At 41.5% G+C, this 23,005-nt stretch overlaps 1 protein-coding gene across 1 annotated transcript; it reads right to left on the reverse strand.

Annotated features, from left to right (window-relative positions):
* Window positions 1–777: 777 nt before the first annotated feature.
* LOC307167258 (uncharacterized protein) lies at window positions 778–21,925 on the reverse strand. Its single transcript, XM_079886246.1, has 6 exons — window positions 21,909–21,925; window positions 21,575–21,729; window positions 11,948–12,114; window positions 11,094–11,304; window positions 7,920–8,085; window positions 778–1,549 (listed from the first exon to the last, which is right to left on the reverse strand). Exons 2-6 carry the CDS (start codon window positions 21,636–21,638, stop codon window positions 1,066–1,068), a joined length of 1,092 nt encoding a protein of 363 aa, XP_079742372.1. The 5' UTR covers window positions 21,639–21,729; window positions 21,909–21,925; the 3' UTR covers window positions 778–1,065.
* Between the last annotated feature and the right edge of the window lie 1,080 nt (window positions 21,926–23,005).

Here is a 23,005-nt window from a genome sequence, read left to right on the forward strand (position 1 = left end):
TCACGTGCTTTTAAATTAAAGACTCTTATTGTGCTTTTGGTTTATTCTGAGACGAAGTTTAGATTGTTTCCTATTAAAGAGAGATTATGGACTAGAATAATGAACATCTGTTGTCATTAATAATGACCATGAAACAGTTTCTCGAGCTGGATCTGCATTATAATGTCACTGCGTTTTTCATTTTACCCTAAAAGTAGACTAATTTAAATATAATGCCACGCATTGATCTCTGAAGTGAAACTAGAAATTCCCCCGAACAGTTCCCTATAAAATGATTTTAAACTCTTATTCCAGTAATCATAAATGACTCTGATCCATCCTGAGAAGGGATGGGAAAGTGGACCATGTGACCGGTCACACGTGACAGAGGCGGGTTTAGCAGCGCCTGCGCACTAGAGGGCGCTGATGAGCTTCAGTCAATATGATGATAGCCTGAACAAACCATTCAACTGTGTGTGTGTGTGTGTGTGTGTGTGTGTGTGTGTGTGTGTGTGTGTGTGTGTGTGTGTGTGTGTATGTGTGTATGTGTGTGTGTGTGTGTGTGTGTGTGTGTGTGTGTGTGTGTGTGTGTGTGTGTGTTACATGGCACATTATGAGCATGACCAATTTCTTAGTGTTTATTTTTTCATGATAAAACTCAAGAACAGAAATGCAAATACCATGAAATGACACAATAAAACCTGCTCTTTAATGTACATTCACTGAAAAACATTAGTGTGTGTGTGTGTGTGTGTGTGTGTGTGTGTGTGTGTGTGTGTGTGTGTGTGTGTGTGTGTGTGTGTGTGTGTGTGATCTACAGAACAGTGTTCTTTAAAGAAAGATTCAGCATTCATTCATATTCAGCTAGTATCTCAGCGGCGTGTTTGTGTTGAGTAGCGCTCAGCCAGAACGGCTTGTAATGCCCAATGTGGAACTATTGCATCACACATAAAAGTCATTATTTAAAAATATATATTTTGTAAATTGTGGTAAAGTATTTTTTTACAAAAAAAATTGGTTTCATTAATTTTTGGGGGGGTAAAAATCATATAGTTTGATATTCAGTGTGTGTTTTGAGTGCAGTGCTCAGACTGACAGTTCATCATCCTCTTCCTCATCCTCTTCCTCATCATCATCATCATCATCCTCATCATCATCATCATCATCATCCTCATCATCATCATCATCCTCTTCCTCATCCTCTTCCTCTTCCTCATCCTCATCATCATCATCATCCTCTTCCTCATCCTCTTCCTCTTCCTCATCCTCATCATCATCATCATCCTCTTCCTCATCCTCTTCCTCTTCCTCATCCTCTTCCTCATCATCATCCTCATCCAGTGTGTGTGCAGTGCAAACTCTACGAGGTGAAGAGAGTTGCAGGACAGTGAATAGCGTAACCATAGCGACCAAGGTCTGCTCATTACCGGAGAGATAGCGTAACCATAGCGACCAAGGTCTGCTCATTACCGGAGAGATACGAACCTGTTCTTCATTACTGACACACAGAGCCAGATCCGCACATGTGCAGAAGAAACGCACTGATTCCTGAGCAGAAGCCGTCATGAACCTCTACACACACGTGATCTGTGAGAGGAATATGAGCAATCCTGCCTGATAAACACCATGACTGAAGACCAGTGTTGTGTGGAACTCATTACAAGTAACTTGAGTTATGTAATCAGATTACTTTTTCAAGTAACTAGTAAAGTAACGCATTACTTTTCCAATTTACTTTTTATCTAATATCTGAGTTACTTTTTCAAATAAGTAACGTTACTTTGCTTTCATATTTATAGACTGACAGCTCTCTTGTCCCCATGTTGAGACAAATCATAAGTGCAGAGGCGTTGTGTGTGTGTGTGTGTGTGTGTGTGTGTGTGTGTGTGTGTGTGTGTGTGTGTGTGAACATGATGGTTATTGTAGTTCTAGACTAAATATGTGCATTTACTCATCTCACTTGCACAAAAAACATTCAATATTCCTCAAAATGAATATAATCAGTGAAATGCAGAATCAGGGGCCGTATTCACAAAGCATTTTATCTTACCACTAGGAGTACTCCTAAATCGCACTAAAAGATTTTAGCTAGGAGTTTTCTCTTAAAAGTTATTCACAACGCCTTTCAGACCTACTCTTAGTAAAGAAAAATGACAACTCCTAAACTAAGAGTGAGTCTTCGTTGCTATGGATGACGTCATTACTCATGCACGAGCTTGACTGAAGTGACCACTGATTGGCTGATGATTGTAATGCGGGAATGATTCCAAACTCCTCCCCTATGATGATGAGTGACAGGTGACAGGTCTGAGAATGTGCGCTACACAAGTAGTGCGAAGGACGGAAGATGATGAATAACTGAATAAATAGCCTAAATGAATAAAGAGTAAGGCAAAACAAATAGCCTATAGCCTAATGAAACATATGGATTGATGCAATATCTTTGCAACATTATTGAATTAATCTGTCACTATATGCCTCTGCCTACGTTTGCAAAGAGAAGAACATTTTAATTTGATTCACAATGAAACATTACAATTAGTTTACATGCAAAGAGTCCTTGTATTTATACGCCACTTCTGTTTCTCATGTTTCCTGTTTATGTTCTTGTTTTGGATGGATTTATGATATCGACTATTGCCTGGACTGGATTATGCCTATGGAATTCCCCAAATAAATTTTAATTCTGCATTATTGGATCTAACCTCTCTTTCTTGTGTGTGGACCGTGACAAGGTCTTAGTGAGTTAGGAGTCCTCTCGACTTCTTTTAAGCTGTCCCAGGCTTAGGTGCTACTTTTAGGGCTAAAATGCTTCGTGAATTTAGCCTGGGTTTCCCCATGCTGCCTCGCGATTTTATTCCCGCTGCTAGGCAGTCTGGATACCATGGACTAGATTTTCCCCTCAAATAGGGAACCAATCACAGAACGGGGAGGGAGCAGCAAGACGATGACGACGTCAATGCGACACACCGAAGCAGTTTGTTTATCTATGGATCCAACATGACAGACGTAAAAATATATGCATATTTTTAGGAACACATCTACAAAAATATGCCTGTATTTCAAGTTGATCAAATAATTTAAAATCCACATCAGTTTATTTATGCCGACGCGCCCTCCCAGGATCTATAACGTTACCTACTTTCAGTTTTAAAAATTCTTCATAACCCCGCTTCATAACCATTCTAAGAAAAGAATAGTGGAGATTGTAAAGTTGTCGACAATACGTCATCAAAAATCAAGTCCAGTGTGTGGGAGAAATTTGGAGTTATCTGAAGAAAATATTGTGAAAGGCTTTGCTGCAAACATGTTCGTGTTGGGTAGCCGCAGATGTGGAACTTCATCGCTGAGGAAGCGCAGATAACTGGTAACAAAGCAGCTCTATCGAACGGTATTTTTCATATTTAACACTGTTAAGTATGTGTGGTGTGCAGGGTGTGTTTGAACCCAAAATTGTCAGATGTAGGCTAGACGAAATTGTGTGGCATATAGTGTTGTAGCCGCGTCTGTTCGACTGGTAAAATGTTATAAAGCTACTCAGTTTTGTGGTAACGTTAGCCCTGTTCTTCATGTATCGGCCTTTTGACAGCTTCGGCTGAAGTTGTCCTTGTGTTAATTGTCGTGTAATAACTTCTGTATGACCTGGCAATAAACATTTTTGTAAGTGTGTCTATAATGTGATAGTCTAAACTGATTTTATTTCGGGTGCGAGTCGGGTGTCGGTACTATTTTAAGCGGGTCGGTGCAGATTTTTATTAGTGCTGCTGTCGGGAAACGGGTCGGGTGCGGATGTACAAAATCGGACCCGTGCAGGACTCTCTGGTGTACACATAAATCTCTGACCCATCGTCGTCTTCTTCGTTGATTATCTGGCGCTCTACATACGTCATCTGGTATAATTGAAACGATTGGCTATGAGCTGCGTACAGGCGCATTTGATAGACATTCGTAGCGCCCAATAAACGGCTCTGGGCATTCGTAAACCACGCCTCAAATACGAGAAAATGAACATATGGGGCCTCATGTACAAAGACTTGCGTTGAATTCATACTAAAACATTGCGTACGGACAAAGCTGTAAATGTGCGTACGCACAAAAAAACCCAGATGTATGAATCTCTGCGTACGAAGGATCCCACGCATATTCTCTTTGTACATCCCAGTTAACGTAAAATTGAGCGCACATGCACGAGCACAATGCCCCACCCAGTCTCCTCCCTTAATTAAATAAATTTAAATATGGTAATGAGTCCACTTTGGCAAAATAAAGCAGTAAGAAAATGGTGACAAGAAACGAAACTTGTGTAAGAAACGAAGAAGTGAATTGGAGGTGCTACTTTCGGAGGTAGAAACGAAAAGAAAATGTTTTATTTGGAAGTTTGTCCTCCAGAATTAATAACAAAATGAAAAAAATATGAGTGGGAGAGTTTGGCTGATGTCGTCAATGCGGTGGGATCTGAAAGTCACACTGTTAGAGTAGACTGAGTACAGTTGAGAAACTTTTTTGCGTTTTGATTTTTCATACAAAAATAGACACTGAAAAGTTGAGACACCAATTTATAATGATGTGAAGGTAACTAACCATTCATTGAAAATATTAAAAATAAAGACAAATAAAGAAAATAACAATTGGGCAACATTGTTTATTCATCCATTTATAGGCTACTCATTCGTTTTATTTAAATTAGCACTGGTTAAAATGTATAAAGCAGGAACAAGATATGTAGCAATATTTATTAATAATACACAGTTTAAATATCACAAATATCACATTTTATTTTCATTTGTGTCCTATGCTGGCTATTACGGCGTTTAAACTGTTATCATAACACTGAACAACTAAACAGTGTGTTTCCTATAACTCTATCGGGGGTACAGTTGATACACGTGTGTCTCAACTGTCCCCCGCTGGCCACCTCGCACATTTCTCTAGATTTTGCATTTACCTTGCATGACACAATAGCCTATGAAATATGCACAGAATAACGTTTGTGGTGATACCAGTTACGTTTAACAGTCACATAAAGATAATAAGCTATTCATTGTGGAGAGTGCATGGTGAAGTGAACGTCATATCTTAGAAAAAAAAATAAATCCCGATATCTTCGGATCGGAGACGCGTCCGTTGTTCAAATTTCCCACGATCAAAGAGGACACTAATACGCACGTGCACAGCAAAAATCACAACTTGGCTTGCTGCGAACGCAAGTTATTTAAGGTGTCTCAACTGTAGCTACACATGTCTCAACTGTACACCGTCTACCCTAAATTACCTTAAAAAGAAATGGTCTGATATAAAGGTGGACATTAAACCAAAGCTGTCATTGCCATAGACTAAGGGTTGTATCAGTTTGCATATGCTTTTATATGTTCTTACTTAATTGCAAAATTTATAGAAGAATATTCCCATAAGGCTCGTGTGACAATATATGACAATTATTTTATAAATAGCAAATTAATAGTAATGCTTCCCACGGTTGGTGGTGCGATAGACTTGTAGAACAATTCGTTGTGTAATGTTTGCAACTTCACTTTATTGCCTGTAAGTGTCGCCAACGGACAAAAACAATGAGAAATGTACGTACGCCAGACATGAAATTGGCGTGGAGGAACGCACATTCTCGCGTTAATTTCACTGTTAGTAGGGGAGCGCGGGGCACAACCTAACGCGGGGTTAGTTGTAACACGCTTGTTTTAAATACTTCCGCACATGCTTGGATGACGGAACTTTGTTTATTTACTAGTTGCCATATCAACACTATATAGAAAAAAAAAATCCGCCAAAATTATTTTCTTTTTGGAAGATATCCATAGACATTTATTAAACCATAGCAAAAGTAAATTTCTTACTTAAGTTAATTTTTCATCTCTATTTTTTGTGTTTATTTAAAATAAGACAAATCTGATATTATTTTAATCTCCAAGATGTTATTTAACAGTTGAGATAGTTCTTTAATGCTTCGCTAACTAGCAGAAGACACTAGCAGGGTTTAAACCCCAGTTGTGCAGGCGGGGGCATGTTGTAACACTGCGTTACAATGTGCCTCTATTAGAAATATGCTATTATATTCTATACTTTTATTAATTTTATTGAGAAAACGTGAGAAAAAGGTGAATAAAGACTGAGAGTCAATGTCCAGAAATTACTAATTATTTATTTGTTTTGAACTATGTTGTATAGCTGTGTTTTCCTGTGTTCGTAGTCAAAACTCAAAAATGAGTTTCTATTTAATTATTAAAAATTGCCATTATTTTATATGAAAAAGTTTTTTAATTGTATTTTATTTAGAAAATATTTTAGTTTGTTTTGTATATTTTTTTTATTAGATCAGATAACATTTTAAGTTGCCATATGTCATGTTACAATGTGCCCCACACATGTTACAATGTACCCCACCTATGGGGCATGTTGTCACATTTCACTTCCATTCTTTCGGGCTATATCAAGAAAAAAGTATATACTGTATTAATAAAACAAAAACACATAAGTGTACTAGACATGTGGGAAATTAATGTGGGGAAAAAATAAATACTCTGAACCATAAGTAGATTTGCACAAACTGAGAAAGTCAAAAAGCGTTAGGTTGTGCCCCGCTCTCCCCTACATCCGACCGTGAGCGTGAAAGCTGGCGTACGCAAAGTTTTTGTGCGTACGCAAGATTGATACATGAGGTCCATGGTTTCCAGACCACGTCTCAAAGAGAAAGAGGTCTGACGTTAGCCAGGCTATCGTGAATTACTCTTAGTCAAAAAAATTAGGAGTCCTAAAGTTAGCAGTGACACGCCCATTATTTTTAGGAGTTGCTACTAAAGTTAGGAGCTACTTTTAGCCTTAAAATTCTTTGTGAATACGGCCCCTGAATGCTATGTATATACCTCTAATAACTAAATATGTTAACATACATTTTTATGCATTTAATCTCACTTTATTGACCAATGACATATACTTGCTTCTGACCTTCGATGATTCAGTTAAACCTTGATTTTTTTTTTTTTTTTTGGTAAAGTAAGTGTTAAACTTTCTTCTCCTGCATCCTATTCTTCTGTTATCCAGAATATCAGCAGCTGGTTTGTTTGTAGCGGTGCCCTCTACTGTACTCTACTGTACTCTATTCTACTCTACTCTACTGTACTCTACTGTACTCTACCTCTACTGTACTCTACTCTACTGTACTCTACTCTACTGTACTCTACTGTACTCTACTCTACTGTACTCTACTGTACTCTACTGTACTCTACCTCTACTGTACTCTATTCTACTCTACTCTACTGTACTCTACTGTAATATACTGTACTCTACTCTACTGTACTCTAATGTACTCTACTGTACTCTATCTATTCTACTCTATTCTAATGTACTCTACTGTACTCTACTGTACTCTATTCTACTCTACTGTACTCTACTGTAATATACTGTACTCTACTCTACTGTACTCTAATGTACTCTACCTCTACTGTACTCTACTGTAATATACTGTACAGGAGTAAATCTGCATTTCCTTCAGCCTGCTTATTATTTCACTTTTGGTGTTAAAGGGTCTTTACATTTGCCAAAAAATATAATTTTTTTGTTATAAAAAACAAGCCCAGCCCAGGTGAAAAAAAGTAACGCAAACATAACGCATTACTTTTCTAAAAAAAGTAACTAAGTCACGCAATTACTTACTTTTTAAGGGAGTAACGCAATATTGTAACGCATTACTTTTCAAAGTAACTTTTCCCAACACTGCTAAAGAGTTACAGATGAAGGCACCCAACTCCAGAAAACTGTCAATCACTGAGAAATCAGGACGTCTGAGTGAAACCACATGAACATGTGTAACTACTAGTTGCTGGTGCGTTTGCTGGCAGTCTTTGTGTGTGAGTTTGTGATGTGAAATGATTTGAGAAGCAAAGCTCATCCGATCTCTCCGAGCGAACAGCGTTCCCTCCGGATCTCACCAGCCCGTCAGGACCTTCTGCTCTTGTCTGAGGTTGTTGTGGTTCTGCTCCGGGTTCCTCCGCCTGAGACAGCGACGCACGGACACGACCATCATCACCACCAGGAGAACCAACAGAACAGCGCCTCCAGTGGCCACACAGAGAATCACAATCTCAGAGAGCGAGGCTGAAACGACACGGAGATCATGTGAACGAACGACTCGCACCTGCAAACACAAACTCTCAGGCCGAGTCTACATTAAAACACATTAAAAACATAGACTGTATAGAAATATGGATGTAGTGTCCTGTGACGTCACTCGTAGTGTTTCTGAAGAGCGTTTTTGAAACCCAAAGTGGGCGGAGCCGGCCGTCGCCATCTTGGCAGCGTCACTCCCGGATAAACGAAAATGTGCAGCGAGGCGGATTAGCTGAGGTGACGTGACGCTAACAGACAGCAGACAAACGGCTAGCAGTGACATCAGTGGCAATCCACCTGTCAATCAAGTGGCCACGCCCTTAATTATGCAGAACTTTAAGGCTTAATAGAATTTAAACGGATGAGTTATTAAAATATTCACCCCCCTCACAGTCGTCATAAACAGCAAAATTAGATATATAGACCAAAACCACTTTTTGTACCAGGCTGTAAACACATTTTTTTCTGCTGTAAAGTTGGGCATTTTAACATGGGGGTTTATGGGATTGACTCTCTTTTGCAGCCGGCCTCTAGTGGCCAGTCGATGAACTGCAGTTTAAGTCACTTCCGTGTTGGATTCAAGAGAGAGACAGGGAGGTTGCCGCTTAATTAAAACATTAAAACATTTGAAAACACATGTTCCTCTACGATTTGTCCTTCCTTCACACTGAGATGTGGTTTTGTCCTGTGAAAATGTCTTTTTGAAGACACACATATTGCGCAGTAATATGATTTTAGCATTTATCGACATTTCAGTGTGGACAATAAACTTTTGGAAAACACTTAAAAATGCTACTCAGCTAATAGGGAACGTTCTCAGAAGTTTAGCTAACATTCTGACAAGGTTCTCTCAAAATTATGAACAAACACTCTTCCAGTAACAATAAAAGAACATTAGTTTAAAGTTATTATTAAACACCTTCATCTGGTGTTTAATAATGTTCTCAAAATGTTAGCACAAAAACCTTATTTATACATCATTCATGAAATGACTCTGAATGTTCTGAAACATGTTCAGAGAACATTCTAAATTTACGTTCCCATGATGTTTGCAGAATTATACAATAGAATGTTCCCTTAACAAAGAAAGGTTTTTAAAACATGAACGTTTTGAACGTTTAGAGAACATTCAGAAATAACATTTCATAACTTAATGGGAATGTAAGCCATACATTTTTAGAACATATTAATGTTAGCTGAGGGAGTGTGTATGGAGAGCATGAGTGCTGCTCACTGCAGAGCCAAATGACTCGGACTAGTTTAAGCTCAACCCATGACGTCCAGAGAGGAGGAGCCGGACTAGTTCAAGCTCAACCCATGACACCCAGAGAGGCGGAGCCGGACTAGTTTGAGCCCAACCCATGACGTCCAGAGAGGTGAAGCTGGACTAGTTCAAGCTCAACCCATGACGTCCAGAGAGGTGGAGCTGAACTAGTTTGAGCCCAACCCATGACGTCCAGAGAGGTGGAGCTTAACTAGTTTGAGCTCAACCCATGATGTCCAGAGAGGAGGAGCCGGACTAGTTTGAGCTCAACCGATGACGCCCAGAGAGGTGAAGCTGGACTAGTTCAAGCTCAACCCATGACGTCCAGAGAGGTGAAGCTGGACTAGTTCAAGCTCAACCCATGACGTCCAGAGAGGTGAAGCTGGACTAGTTCAAGCTCAACCCATGACGTCCAGAGAGGTGGAGCTGAACTAGTTTGAGCCCAACCCATGACGTCCAGAGAGGTGGAGCTGGACTAGTTTGAGCCCAACCCATGACGTCCAGAGAGGTGGAGCCGGACTAGTTTGAGCCCAACCCATGACGTCCAGAGAGGTGGAGCTGGACTAGTTTGAGCCCAACCCATGACGTCCAGAGAGGTGGAGCCGGACTAGTTTGAGCCCAACCCATGACGTCCAGAGAGGTGGAGCTGGACTAGTTTGAGCCCAACCCATGACGCCCAGAGAGGCGGAGCCGGACTAGTTCAAGCTCAACCCATGACGTCCAGAGAGGTGAAGCTGGACTAGTTCAAGCTCAACCCATGACGTCCAGAGAGGTGGAGCTGAACTAGTTTGAGCCCAACCCATGACGTCCAGAGAGGTGGAGCTGGACTAGTTTGAGCCCAACCCATGACGTCCAGAGAGGTGGAGCCGGACTAGTTTGAGCCCAACCCATGACGTCCAGAGAGGTGGAGCTGGACTAGTTTGAGCCCAACCCATGACGTCCAGAGAGGTGGAGCCGGACTAGTTTGAGCCCAACCCATGACGTCCAGAGAGGTGGAGCTGGACTAGTTTGAGCCCAACCCATGACGTCCAGAGAGGCGGAGCTGAACTAGTTCAAGCTCATCCCATGACACCCAGAGAGGTGGAGCTGGACTAGTTTGAGCCCAACCCATGACGTCCAGAGAGGTGGAGCTGGACTAGTTTGAGCCCAACCCATGACGTCCAGAAAGGTGAAGCTGAACTAGTTCAAGCTCAACCCATGACGTCCAGAGAGGTGGAGCTGGACTAATTTGAGCCCAACCCATGACGTCCAGAGAGGTGGAGCTGGACTAGTTTGAGCCCAACCCATGACGTCCAGAGAGGTGGAGCCGGACTAGTTTGAGCCCAACCCATGACGTCCAGAGAGGTGGAGCCGGACTAGTTTGAGCCCAACCCATGACGTCCAGAGAGGTGGAGCCGGACTAGTTTGAGCTCAACCCATGACGTCCAGAGAGGTGGAGCTGAACTAGTTTGAGCCCAACCCATGACGTCCAGAGAGGTGGAGCTGGACTAGTTTGAGCCCAACCCATGACGTCCAGAGAGGTGGAGCCGGACTAGTTTGAGCTCAACCCATGACGTCCAGAGAGGTGGAGCTGAACTAGTTTGAGCCCAACCCATGACGTCCAGAGAGGTGGAGCTGGACTAGTTTGAGCCCAACCCATGACGTCCAGAGAGGTGGAGCTGGATGTCATGTGGCTCTGCAGTGAGCTCCACTTGTAGACGTAGCCACAGACAGATCAAAAGCTAATGCTCACCTGTAGTGACGACTCGTAGACGCACCTCACCAACGTTCCCGTGCACGTCTGGCGGGTTTTTCACCTGACAGCTGAATGTCCCGTTGAAACTAAACGGCACTTTCCGCAGCACTACAGAAGCGTCGCGTCCGCTGACGTCTCCGGCCCACTCCACCTTCCTCCTGAAGCGGCCCTCCAGCGGAGCATAGGGCTTCTCGTGGTAATAAAACACCTGATACGAGAGACAGTGAGAATCAAGCACAGAAGGAAACACAAAGTTAAGTCAAGTCACCTTCATTTCTAAAGCATGTTTAACAATACACATTGTTTCACAGCAGCTTTACAGTAATGATAGGAGATTACAGTAGAGTGTTTAGGCTTTACAGCAGATCTAGAATAAAGTTATTGTCCAGATAAAGTTAGTTTTCATTGATTCACTTCCATTGCAAAGATCATTAGTTATTAACTTAGGGGCCGCTAACACACACCGTTCTCACAGAAAACAGAAAACTTTTAACACACTCCGGCTCATGCGCACGACAGCAGTGTTTGGGGCTCGAGAACGCAAACCTTGAAACAGGGTCCAAGCTGCAAGTTTAGAAGTGTTTAGTCTATAGATATTTGCCTTTGGATACATATATATGTGCGCAGGCGTGTAAGTCTTTCTTTACAAATTGGCCTTTAAAATGACTTATCTGGCCTCGTATACAGCATCTTTAGTCACTTCCGTGTATCCGTGCGAACTGGAATCATTCTGATAAGGTTTAATCTGTGCAGAGGTGAAGGGAAGGAGGCCTTCACAGGGGAGAGACTAGTGGACACACACACACACACACACACACACACACACATGCATGTGGTCCAGCGCGCCTCACCGTCTCCTCATGTCCGGGACCGATCGGCCTGAAGCTCCAGGACACCGTGACACTCGACACTCGGATCGCAGACGAACTCTGGAAGGAGCATTTCAGACGCACGTCTGTCCCGTTAACAGCCTTCACTTCCCCAGCCGTGAACACACGCATCCCCGACACACACACGCCTGCAGAAACACACACTATCATCAGAACACACACGCATCCCGACACACACACGCCTGCAGAAACACACACTATCATCAGAACACACACACATCCCCGACACACACACGCCTGCAGAAACACACACTATCATCAGAACACACACACGCATCCCCGACACACACACGCCTGCAGAAACACACACTATCATCAGAACACACGCATCCCCGACACACACACGCCTGCAGAAACACACACTATCATCAGAACACACACGCATCCCCGACACACACACGCCTGCAGAAACACACACTATCATCAGAACACACACACTCCTGCAGAAACACACACTATCATCAGAACACACACACACTCCTGCAGAAACACACACTATCATCAGAACACACACACGCCTGCAGAAACACACACTATCATCAGAACACACACACGCCTGCAGAAACACACACTATCATCAGAACACACACGCATCCCCGACACACACACGCCTGCAGAAACACACTATCATCAGAACACACACGCATCCCCGACACACACACGCCTGCAGAAACACACACTATCATCAGAACACACACACTCCTGCAGAAACACACACTATCATCAGAACACACACACGCCTGCAGAAACACACACTATCATCAGAACACACACACACCTGCAGAAACACACACTATCATCAGAACACACACACATCCCCGACACACACACACCTGCAGAAACACACACTATCATCAGAACACACACACTCCTGCAGAAACACACACTATCATCAGAACACACACACACACACACACACACACACACACACACTCCTGCAGAAACACACACTATCATCAGAACACACACACGCCTGCAGAAACACACACTCCTGCAGAAACACACACTCCTGCAGAAACACACACTATCATCAGAACACACACTATCATCAGAACACACACACGCCTGCAGAAACACACACTATCATCAGAACACACACACGCCTGCAGAAACACACACTATCATCAGAACACACACATCCCCGACACACACACGCCTGCAGAAACACACACTATCATCAGAACACACATATCCCCGACACACACACACACCTGCAGAAACACACACTATCATCAGAACACACACACGCCTGCAGAAACACACACTATCATCAGAACACACACACACACACACACACTCCTGCAGAAACACACACTCCTGCAGAAACACACACTATCATCAGAACACACACACGCCTGCAGAAACACACACTATCATCAGAACACACATATCCCCGACACACACACACACACCTGCAGAAACACACACTATCATCAGAACACACACACTCCTGCAGAAACACACACTATCATCAGAACACACACACACACACACACACACACACACACACACTCCTCCAGAAACACACACTATCATCAGAACACACACACACACACACACACACACTCCTGCAGAAACACACACTCCTGCAGAAACACACACTATCATCAGAACACACACACTCCTGCAGAAACACACACTATCATCAGAACACACACTATCATCAGAACACACACACTCCTGCAGAAACACACACTATCATCAGAACACACACTATCATCAGAACACACACACTCCTGCAGAAACACACACTATCATCAGAACACACACACACACACACACACACTCCTGCAGAAACACACACTCCTGCAGAAACACACACTATCATCAGAACACACACACACTCCTGCAGAAACACACACTATCATCAAAACACACACACACACACACACACACACACGCCTGCAGAAACACACACGCCTGCAGAAACACACACTATCATCAGAACACACACACACACACACACACACACACACACACGCCTGCAGAAACACACACGCCTGCAGAAACACACACTATCATCAGAGCACACACACACACACACACACACACACACACACGCCTGCAGAAACACACACGCCTGCAGAAACACACACTATCATCAGAACACACACACTCCTGCAGAAACACACATTATCATCAGAACACACACACACACACACACACACACACGCCTGCAGAAACACACACTCCTGCAGAAACACACACTATCATCAGAACACACACACACACACACACACACACACACACACACGCCTGCAGAAACACACACGCCTGCAGAAACACACACTATCATCAGAACACACACACACACACACACACACACACGCCTGCAGAAACACACACGCCTGCAGAAACACACACTATCATCAGAACACACACACACACACACACACACACACACACACACACGCCTGCAGAAACACACACGCCTGCAGAAACACACACTATCATCAGAACACACACACTCCTGCAGAAACACACATTATCATCAGAACACACACACACACACACACACACACACGCCTGCAGAAACACACACTCCTGCAGAAACACACACTATCATCAGAACACACACACACACACACACACACACACACACACACGCCTGCAGAAACACACACGCCTGCAGAAACACACACTATCATCAAAACACACACACACACACACACACACACACACGCCTGCAGAAACACACACTCCTGCAGAAACACACACTATCATCAAAACACACACACACACACACACACACACACACGCCTGCAGAAACACACACGCCTGCAGAAACACACACTATCATCAGAACACACACACACACACACACACACACACACACACACGCCTGCAGAAACACACACGCCTGCAGAAACACACACTATCATCAAAACACACACACACACACACACACACACACACGCCTGCAGAAACACACACTCCTGCAGAAACACACACTATCATCAGAACACACACACACACACACACACACACACACACACACACACACACGCCTGCAGAAACACACACGCCTGCAGAAACACACACTATCATCAAAACACACACACACACACACACACACACACACGCCTGCAGAAACACACACTCCTGCAGAAACACACACTATCATCAAAACACACACACACACACACACACACACACACGCCTGCAGAAACACACACTCCTGCAGAAACACACACTATCATCAGAACACACACACACACACACACACACACACACACACACGCCTGCAGAAACACACACGCCTGCAGAAACACACACTATCATCAAAACACACACACACACACACACACACGCCTGCAGAAACACACACTCCTGCAGAAACACACACTATCATCAAAACACACACACACACACACACACACACACACGCCTGCAGAAACACACACGCCTGCAGAAACACACACTATCATCAAAACACACACACACACACACACACACACACACACACACGCCTGCAGAAACACACACGCCTGCAGAAACACACACTATCATCAGAACACACACACTCCTGCAGAAACACACATTATCATCAGAACACACACACACACACACACACACACACACACACGCCTGCAGAAACACACACTCCTGCAGAAACACACACTATCATCAGAACACACACACACACACACACACACCTGCAGAAACACACACTATCATCAGAACACACACACACACACACTCCTGCAGAAACACACACTATCATCAGAACACACACACACACACACACACACACACACACACACACGCCTGCAGAAACACACACTCCTGCAGAAACACACACTATCATCAGAACACACACACACACACACACACACCTGCAGAAACACACACTATCATCAGAACACACACACACACACACTCCTGCAGAAACACACACTATCATCAGAACACACACACACACACACACACACACACACACACACACACACGCCTGCAGAAACACACACTCCTGCAGAAACACACACTATCATCAGAACACACACACACACACACACACCTGCAGAAACACACACTATCATCAGAACACACACACACACACACACTCCTGCAGAAACACACACTATCATCAGAACACACACACACACACACACACACCTGCAGAAACACACACTATCATCAGAACACACACACACACACACACTCCTGCAGAAACACACACTATCATCAGAACACACACACACACACACACACACACCTGCAGAAACACACACTATCATCAGAACACACACACACACACACACTCCTGCAGAAACACACACTATCATCAGAACACACACACACACACACACACACACACACACACACACACACTCCTGCAGAAACACACACTCCTGCAGAAACACACACTATCATCAGAACACACACACACACACACACACACACCTGCAGAAACACACACTATCATCAGAACACACACACACACACACACTCCTGCAGAAACACACACTATCATCAGAACACACACACACACACACACACACACACACACACACACACACACGCCTGCAGAAACACACACTCCTGCAGAAACACACACTATCATCAGAACACACACACACACACACACACACACCTGCAGAAACACACACTATCATCAGAACACACACACACACACACACTCCTGCAGAAACACACACTATCATCAGAACACACACACACACACACACACACACTCCTGCAGAAACAACGGTAACTACTGTTCGCTGTGTTTTCCAGCATCATACTGTAACAATCTAAATAGTGTTTTGTCAGCTACAGTATAAACCTGTTGTTATTATTGTTATATTTGTTATTATTATAAACTGTTTTCTACTATATCTGCTAAGCCGGCCTTCAGCTGTTAATGTAAAACAGTAACACACCGTATTAGTGCAGTATGAGCAGAGCTCAGTGCTGAACCGCAGAGAGCAGCAGGGTGATTCTTAGACTATGGGCACTTTTATGTACTTTGGTCATATTTTTTAAAATACATACAATTTTGGACAAAATCCTCTTTCTCTTTCAAACTAACAATAAAACCTCCTTAAAAACTTTTTACTACCTTTCTATTATGATTTTTTCATACTTTTCAACCTCCTTATAGGTGTCAAAATCACTGTTTTCTCCCTGTCGCACACCCAGACTTTTTAACTTCAACAATGAAAATACAGTTTAAAAGTATGACTTATCTGGTAACTATTAATATACCTAAATTAAGCACTAGTAAAATAATTAAAATACATTATAGTATTTAATGTGAGACCACCATCAATATTACTTTTTATACAAAATATAGCTGTCGCACAGTATCGGTGTCATTTCCACCACAACACTGTAATGTCCCTTTAAAAAGTTTGTGTGAAAGATTGTTGAGGTGGTTTCTATGGAAATGTTCAGAGACATCAGAGCACATGTGGGACATGGAGGCCATTTTAAATTTTCATCAAGAACAAAATAAGAAAAATCAAGGTAAATATTGCTTGATCAGTTAATATATTTATTCTACGTCATTTCCAAACATGCTGTACCTTCAAGGGTGTTTTTAAAAAGTAAAAGAATTTAAGTTAAATAAGAGTATTTTGCATGCATGAAATGCTGAGTATTAATTCAAAGCTAATCAGTGACGCCATCTTCCATTTTCTCACAAAAAACTACAGAAATGTCATTTCCAGCACACTGCCCTCTGTGGTGGAAATGACAGCATGTGGTGGAAATGACATTTATGATTACAAAGTACAATTGATATGGATTGCAAGAGTAGATTGACTTTGTGAATTGAGTTTACTGAGTGTGATGAGTTTAAGAGTTTTTCAAATAAATATTTCTCTAAATATTACTGTTTCTCTACATTCACGTTAATTCATTGTCATTTCCATCACCACACACATTTTTTAAAAACATTTAAAAAGTTCTCATCACACATTAAAAATGTATCCACAATTTACGAGATCATGCTCTACTTACAGTTTTTCTCGATTGCTTAAACACATTTCTTGAAACTATGCCTCGTATTCTCAAAACTATAAACACAAATCCATAACGTCTCACCCAATTCCCCAAACATCCTATTTTCAGGTCAAAATGAAGCTCTACACTCAAAACCATTCACTCTCGCTGAAAAACCAAACTTTGCCCTCAGACAGGACACACAAGCCATCAAAATCACACACACTACAACATAGTCTAAGACACTGGTGCAATAAATTCAAAACAACATTTCCAAAACTGGTAAGTTATGTTGCTTGTGGTCCATTTTTATTCATACACAGAAAACACACACACACAAAAATATTTTTTTTTCCTGTTTTACTCTTTTTTTATTGGAATAAAATACGTATTGGAATGGTAAAGAGTGTTGGGACGTAACAGGAGGGCCTCCACTCAAGGATACAATATGATGGACACGTCTAAGAATGTTCCACATATGGTTGAAATACCTAGAAAGATAACATTCTGGGAGTCAAGACTATAAAGGAGAAAGGAAGCCCTCCCTTCACTGTCACACTCTGTGCCACACTGTGTGACTGTACGACTGCTGGCCTTTTCTTGCAAGAAAATAAACCTCATCAAAGACTATTGGAAATGTTTGTCTCTTATTCAGTGATAGAATTGTGTTTGCCACCACACCTCCCTGAAGGTTCTCGAGGCGACGGTGAAGCAGAATTTTGTTTGCCACCACTCCTCCCTGAAGGCTCTCGAGGCGACGGTAAAGCGACTCAAATTTGGCCTTACTCGTAGCCGAGCCTCCCTCATAGTCATACCATTGATAAAGACATGGGCAACTAGAGTGGCTTGAATTTCATCTGAGACTGCTTGTCTTCTTGTCCTTGCCCTTCATCCTCCTCATTCTTATCCCTCTTCCTTCATGTCTTTCTGGATCCATTGTTCCAAAACGCAATAAACTGATTTGGGCCCTTTTATATATCTATTGAAGTTCTGATTGATGTGTGTTAAATTGACTCTCAGTGTTTCCACCTGGGTAATTGTGTGCTAACTGAGCTGAAGCTGTGCTGACTTGAGTGAACAATTTTGAATGCTAGTGCTTTCTAAATGACAACATGGTCTAAGCAATGAGAAATGAAGGGATTTGTGTGTAGAGTTTTGCAGTGACAGTTCAACAAATCTGACTCATGTGTCAAAACAGGGAATAGTGTTTATAGTTTAGTGAAATGGGTGTGCTTTTTGATAAATGGCGTTATGGTTTTGAAATTTTAGTTCAAAGGCCTGGTTATAGTGTTTAAGCAATCGAGAAAAACTGTAATATAAAAATTCAAGTTATTTATTTTCTAATAAGCTCTTGCCCAAACCAATATTAAATTTCAGAGTGTGACAGGTGTACAGTTCACCATTTGGTCCTTAGGGCAGTTAATTTATCTCATTGACAAATGTATAATTTTTGTACATTGTGGAAAAACTGATAAAACTAGTTACAAAAATGATCTTAGACAATTCTTGAGTGGCATAAGTTATTCTGTTTTTAAATAACAGCTGTATATAGAGATGTGGTGGAAATGACATTTGTTCATTGCAGGTCGGAAAAAATGTAAAATATTAACAATTTCTCTTGTAATCTAAGTTTGTCCTCTTACAGACCTTAAAACTAGACAAATTATTTAAACTTATGAGACTGTGTTACGTGGCTTTTGAACAAGTTTTTTTTATTCAACTTCTCAAGCCTAAAAGTGCCCCTAGTTGAAGAAACGGCCAGCAGTGACCGGCTCTGAGGGAACGCTGACCTGAACGAAACACTGTAAAGCAAGTTTACTGAGGAAACATTTACAGTCAAACCTCATCATTTTAGAGTATGTTTAGAGAATTTAGAGAGTTTAGAGAATGGTAATGAAATATGAGCAGAACTCAGCTGATATTTGACTGGTTTTGTCCGTCCTTCTGTTAGACTGTCTCACACATGAATTATGTTGAATATCTGTCAGCAGTTAAATTTAACTACACAATTAGATAATACCAGTTTAGCTCAACCAATCACCAAGCAATGCTTCATTGTGTTCAGTCTGTGTGTAATAAGAGCATTAGCAATTAAAGACAACACACTTCAGCAGAACAAACATGATCAGCTCAAAGAGTCGGAAAAATATAAATTATCAATATTATTATTATAAATATTACTGGTAGTCGCTGTATGAAGAATATTTGGGTATAATATGTCTCAGTTTACTTTATCTTGCTCTCCTGACTTACACTAATGAACTCTAGTGTCCTGATCACACTAGTGGAACAATATCAGAGATGATCTCTGGTGTCTGAATCATGTTTGGTTTGACTGTATATTATTAGATAACCCAGACTCTGAGACTGCTATAAACTCAAAGCTGTGTGTTTATCTGAAGATTATATCACTAAAATCTGAGCCTAACAGGACTTAAAGTAACATTTCCATTTTAACGCAGTGTATAATTTCCACAGTTTCCACAGGATGAAAAATAAGCGTTACAGTAATTCCCGGATTCCTCGTGATGATCCATGAGTTTATTAAACTATACAAATAAACATTCAGTGTTTCTAAACCTCGTCCTCAGTGTTCATGAAGATTAAACTGCAGATCGTAAAACTCGCTCTGAACTCATTATTCCTGAAGACAAACAGCGGATGTTAAAATGAGTCTGTAGAATCACTCACACACACACACACACACACACACTCACACACACACACACACACACACTCACACACAGGTGGAGTTTATTCTGTTCACACGAACTTCCTGCTGTGAATGACAGGAGAAAACAATGGAACAGATCTAATCACACACACACACACACACACACACACACACACACACACACACTCTCTCTCTCTCTCTCTCTCTCTCTCTCTCTCTCTCTCTCTCTCTCACACACACACACAGCGACTGAAAAAATCCCTGAAAATATATAGAAATGCAAGGGTGTTTCTGAAAACATTAAGAGTTGATGTCTCAGGTTTATGTAAGTGTTCCACACATGATCGTTGTATGTGTGTGTGTGTCATCAGGAATGAGCAGAGTTTTCTAATGAAACACAAGAGATGTTAGTTTGATTGTGTGTCTAATGTCTAATGTATAAAAAACTTGTGTTGTCTGAAGATTAGGTATACGAGTGAATGTTTTCACTGAATGAGCTCAAGTTCCACTAGTGTGTAAATATAGGCTATATATGTTGTACGAGTTTACATGTTTCTTCTGTTTACACGCTTATTCATATCATCAATAAAGCTCCTGATTCTGATATTTGAAATGATCGTCGTTTTTACAGTTGAATCTGTGAATGAGTGGATGACCGCGCGCGTGCACAGGTAACCCGATTAAAGAGCGCGTGATGATTGACAGGTGTCACTCACAGCAGCGCAGCGTGAGAATCGGATTATATCTCGAGGATCTCCTGTGATCAGTAACTCACCTCAGGAACACAGCAAACACAACTCATCCATACATCAAAAACAGGAAACATAATGAAACAATCATCCAGTAGAATATGACAAACATATAGTGCAGTGGAACAGAGTCTAACATCGCTTCACAATAAATCTATAGAAGTTTTGATTATTCATGTGTGTAAATATGCTAGTAATAATGAAGAGCAACACACTGACCTGAGACGGCGAGCATCATCATCATCATCATCATCATCATCAAATGAGCCCGTTGAACACGCATGAGTCCGATCACACACACACACACAAAAACACACACACTCACACACTCGTCTGATCCTCCCGACACATGCACGCGCCGCGCGCTCCCGCTCCTCAGGAAACACAGTAGCCCAATTACATGTGTGAATGTCATTAAGATCATTAAATATGAATCAAAGTCTGCGGGATCTTTATTCAGAATTAACTTTCAAACTGTACAAACTTTTTTTTCAAAAGAGTGTTCAGTGCCTCTTTTTCTATAAATGCTTTGACATTCTTTGCACAAACAAACCTGCAAGGTCAACTTTCTCAGAACGTTCTGGCAAGGCTCTGTCAATGTTATTTAAAAGCTTGAGTAACGTTCAGAGAGCATTCTAAAGTAGCGTTCAGAGAACATTCAAAAGTAGCGTTCAGAGAACATTCAAAAGTAACGTTCAGAGAACATTCAAAAGTAACGTTCAGAGAACATTCAAAAGTAACGTTCAGAGAACATTCAAAAGTAACGTTCAGAGAGCATTCTAAAGTAGCGTTCAGAGAACATTCAAAAGTAACGTTCAGAGAACATTCTAAAGTAACGTTTAGAGAACATTCTAAAGTAACATTCAGAGAACATTCAAAAGTAACGTTCAGAGAACATTTAAAAGTAACGTTCAGAGAACATTCTAAAGTAACGTTCAGAGAACATTCAAAAGTAACGTTCAGAGAACATTCAAAAGTAACATTCAGAGAACATTCAAAAGTAACGTTCAGAGAACATTCTACAGTAACATTCAGAGAACATTCAAAAGTAACTTTCAGAGAACATTCAGAGAACATTCTAAAGTAACGTTCAGAGAACATTCAAAAGTAACGTTTAGAGAACATTCTAAAGTAGCGTTCAGAGAGCATTCTAAAGTAATGTTCAGAGAACATTCAAAAGTAACGTTCAGAGAACATTCAAAAGTAACGTTCAGAGAACATTCTAAAGTAACGTTCAGAGAGCATTCTAAAGTAATGTTCAGAGAACATTCAAAAGTAACGATCAGAGAACATTCTAAAGTAACGTTCAGAGAACATTCAAAAGTAACGTTCAGAGAACATTCAAAAGTAACGTTCAGAGAGCATTCTAAAGTAATGTTCAGAGAACATTCTAAAGTAACGTTCAGAGAACATTCAAAAGTAACGTTCAGAGAACATTCAAAAGTAACGTTCAGAGAACATTCAAAAGTAACGTTCAGAGAACATTCAAAAGTAACGTTCAGAGAGCATTCTAAAGTAGCGTTCAGAGAACATTCAAAAGTAACGTTCAGAGAACATTCTAAAGTAACGTTTAGAGAACATTCTAAAGTAACATTCAGAGAACATTCAAAAGTAACGTTCAGAGAACATTCAAAAGTAACGTTCAGAGAA

Source organism: Squalius cephalus (genome assembly GCF_949319135.1).
Source record: "Squalius cephalus genome assembly, chromosome: 11".
Classification (NCBI taxonomy): domain Eukaryota; kingdom Metazoa; phylum Chordata; class Actinopteri; order Cypriniformes; family Leuciscidae; genus Squalius; species Squalius cephalus.

Coding starts and splice junctions, on each gene's coding strand:
- LOC307167258 (XM_079886246.1), bottom strand. CDS start 21,638: ATGCGTGTTCAACGGGCTCATTTGATGATGATGATGATGATGATGATG. Junction 12,115..21,574: donor GATGATGCTCGCCGTCTCAG/GTCAGTGTGTTG, acceptor GTGTTTCTGCAG/GCGTGTGTGTGTCGGGGATG. Junction 1,550..7,919: donor CAGAAGGTCCTGACGGGCTG/GTGAGATCCGGA, acceptor GTGTGTGTAGAG/GTTCATGACGGCTTCTGCTC.